This window comes from Triticum aestivum, chromosome 4D (assembly GCF_018294505.1).
Source record: "Triticum aestivum cultivar Chinese Spring chromosome 4D, IWGSC CS RefSeq v2.1, whole genome shotgun sequence".
In the NCBI taxonomy this organism is placed as follows: domain Eukaryota; kingdom Viridiplantae; phylum Streptophyta; class Magnoliopsida; order Poales; family Poaceae; genus Triticum; species Triticum aestivum.
Genome location: NC_057805.1, coordinates 487,215,546 through 487,218,930, shown reverse-complemented (window position 1 = coordinate 487,218,930; position 3,385 = coordinate 487,215,546). Strand labels below are relative to the sequence as shown.

At 52.6% G+C, this 3,385-nt stretch overlaps 1 protein-coding gene across 1 annotated transcript; it reads left to right on the top strand.

Moving 5' to 3' along the window:
- The first annotated feature begins 1,188 nt into the window (after positions 1 to 1,188).
- Positions 1,189 to 3,022, top strand: LOC123100506 (transcription factor BHLH3-like). Its single transcript, XM_044522429.1, has 4 exons — positions 1,189 to 1,930; positions 2,093 to 2,269; positions 2,344 to 2,514; positions 2,664 to 3,022. Exons 1-4 carry the CDS (start codon positions 1,304 to 1,306, stop codon positions 2,748 to 2,750), a joined length of 1,062 nt encoding a protein of 353 aa, XP_044378364.1. The 5' UTR covers positions 1,189 to 1,303; the 3' UTR covers positions 2,751 to 3,022.
- Positions 3,023 to 3,385: the final 363 nt, after the last annotated feature.

The window sequence follows — 3,385 nt, the reverse complement described above, 5'->3', positions numbered from 1 at the left end:
GAACATGGCCACTTGCTCTTTGAAACTGGTGTTGATGCTATCTTGTAACAGGCCCCTGCTCCTAAAAGTCTCGACAAGCCTGGCAAATGGTGCTCTTTTCATTCTAAGCATCCACAGAGCCTCGACGTCATTGCAGTTGTAGATGTAGTTCAGATTTTGGATCCTCTCCTGTTCCCGGAAAAACAATGGACCATAGCGGATCAACGGTCTCCCAGCACGACGAACAGCTCTCTGGTGCATGAACATGACCCATGCCTGAATCACACTAATCAGTGCTGCTGCCTGAATTATCAGCCTCATCCGTGCATCCATAACCTAGTCGACATCGACGGTTCATTCAGTGGGAAATCGATCCTACACCTAGCTTAAAGGCCTAACCACTGAGCTAACAAAGGGGGAGGGGGTGCTGCTTACCGGCATCGGAGACGAGGACGGCGTAGGGGGAGCCATGGCACAGAGTAGGTCGACCAGACGGTGGCCAACAGCAAGGGGAGCACCAGATCCGCCGCAAACGCCGCCGCCTCTTCCGCCGCCGCCGCCTATAGCGCAGATCTGAAATCACAGCCGCCGCCGATGGTGAGGCAGTAGTGAAGAAAGGGGGGCAGTGGCTATGGGTGAGTGAAAGGGGGTGAGGCTAATTTGGCGCCGGGACGGCGCGCCAGATTTCCATCTCCCGCCATCCCCCCTCGCCCGCGCCTCGCTCCCGCCCGTGCGACCTCGCGCCGCACTCAGCCTGGCTCGCGAGAAATTGCCGATCCGAAGGTTTCCAGTGAGCCAGGCTCTGGGCTGCTTTGAGAAGCGTGCGATGCAGGCCCAACAGGAAAACCGGGCAACCAAACAGGCCTTTCCTTTCCCGCGCGGGCCTGGTTGGGCTCGGTGCGGGCAACCAAACACGCCCAAAATAACTGCAGGATAGCTTCGCCATTTTCTGCCTGATCAACCCAGCGAATGCAGCCAGCCGTGACAACACCATCAAGAGTAACTAGCCAGTTGATGCCAAAGAATGATTGTCGCTTGGGTTTGTCGCACCGCATTTAACTCCCAGGTTGCTTCCTTCCGTGATCACCCTCCTTCCCCAGCCCTACACTGCCATTGGACTCTAGCTACCTGCAAGTTGGCCGTGTCGTGTGGACCTGTGGCAGTGGCGCAGTGCTACTGCTACTGCTAGCTACTCGCTGCCTTGCTTGCAGTTGGGAGTATAAGCGTGAGGAGTTTGCGCAAGCAAGCTGGGAGAGAAATTAAGGGAAGCAAGCATATTCTAGCTAGAGTTGGTACTAGTACCTAGTAGTAGAACTTGGGGCGAATGGATCAGCTTGACGAGCAGTCGTTCCTGGACGAGCTCATGTCCCTGCGCCGGGAGGAGGCGCCGGCACCGGCTCCGGCTCCGTGGCAGGCGTACCCGGGGAGCGGCATGATGACGACGAGCGACCTCCTCTTCTATGGTGGCGAGGATGTCGCCGAGGCGAGCAGCAGCATGGACTTGGTCGGGCCCTTTCAGCAGCCCATGGCGCCGCTGCCGGCCGCGCCTCCGCACCGTTCGCATGAAGAGTACAACTTCGACTGCCTCAGCGAAGTGTGCAACCCTTACGGGAGCTGCGGCGGCGTCGTCCCTGGGCCTGGGGTCGTCCACGGGGTCGGCCAGGCGCTCTCTCAGGATCCCCTCCACGACGCCATGGCGGAGGACGGCACGACTAGTGGCAACCTGCATCACGGTGGTGGGGCGTCGTCGTCCCCGGTGCCGTTCGTGTTCGGAGCAGGAGGCGCCGGGGAGAACTCGGAGATGATCAGGGGCGTATTCCCCGGCGCCTACGCTAGAAGCAAGCTCAACGGCGGCACTACGTCCAAGAACCTCATGGCGGAAAGGCGACGCCGGAAGCGTCTCAATGACCGCCTCTCCATGCTCCGCTCCATCATGCCCAAGATTACCAAGGTGTGTGTGGCAAATCGCAACTCGCATTGTCCTGTCTCCTGTGACCTAATTAGTTAATTAACCTAGCTAGTGATTTATTAATTCCTATCGAGTATCAGTTATGAATGTGACTTGTGGACCATAGTTAACATCTTTAGATCGAATCAATCGATCAATCTGTAGATGGATAGGACCTCGATCCTCGGGGACACCATAGACTACGTGAATGAGCTAACCGAGCGGATCAAAACGCTCGAGGAGGAGATCGGCGCCACGCCGGAGGATCTGAACCTGCTGAACACCACGAAGAATTTATCCAGCGGTAGCAGCGAAGAGATGCCGATGAGGAATTCCACCAAGGTACACTTCTCGTAGGCAGCTGATCAAATTACAGGATCCAGACATAAAATCTGAACTGATTTTTATCCATACAGTTTGTCATCGAGAAGCAGGGCGACGGCGAAACGAGGATCGACATCTGCTGCGCCACAAGCCCTGGCGTGCTGATCTCAACGGTGAGCGCGCTAGAGGGGCTGGGGCTGGAGATAGAGCAGTGCGTCGTCAGCTGCTTCGGCGACTTCGCCATGCAGGCATCATGCTCACAAGTAAGGAATTAATCGTGTGCCCTTTTTTGGAGAAGCAAATTTTTCCATTAATTTCTTGGCCGAATGTACATGTTTTCTGCACTATTATAAATTGGGAAAAATAAATTTACAATTCGATCTTCGATGCATGGTGTGTGTGGTTTATATAGGAGGAAGGCAGGAGCCAAGTGACAAGCACAGACGAGATCAAGCAGGCATTGTTCACGAGTGCGGGCTATGGAGGAAGGTTCCTGTAGATCGAGCACGCCAATATTCATCAAGCTTGAAGAACAAGCTGCTTGTAGTTGTAATTTTGTAATCGTCCGTGAGTTCTGTGTTTGCATATATTTGCTTGATTTGTTTTGAAAATATCTGCATGAATTAATGTAGTATAGTGTTTATTAATTTTTTTTGAATAGTAGTACTATCCAAAGTTCAGCCGCTTATGACCAGATTGTAATAGTTGGGTGTGTCTCCGTGAGTGTAATGCATATGTATGTATCAATGTATGGAGTGGAGTATTGGGATTTGGCCGACATGAAAAGATACCAATCTGTTGTTGTATTTGGTTGGGCACTGTTACAGCTTTTTGTTTCTTGTGTATGTTTAGCTGTTTCCTGACAACAATTGTTCATCAAGTTTTGTCCTGGGCTATACGAACACAGTGGTCAAGGATTGTGTACACATATGGGCACATATGAACAAGCCCTGACGAGTACCTCTCGTACTGTACACATAGTGGTCCGTTGATTCCTTCCATGTTTGGAGAATTGTGTGACCGTGCTGTGTCCATTTTACACCACTAGTAATATTCTGACTTGCACATATATTGGGTTGAAATCGTTATTTTATGGTTTTATCCAAAGCGGGGCGATGCTAATTCGCGCGCGAC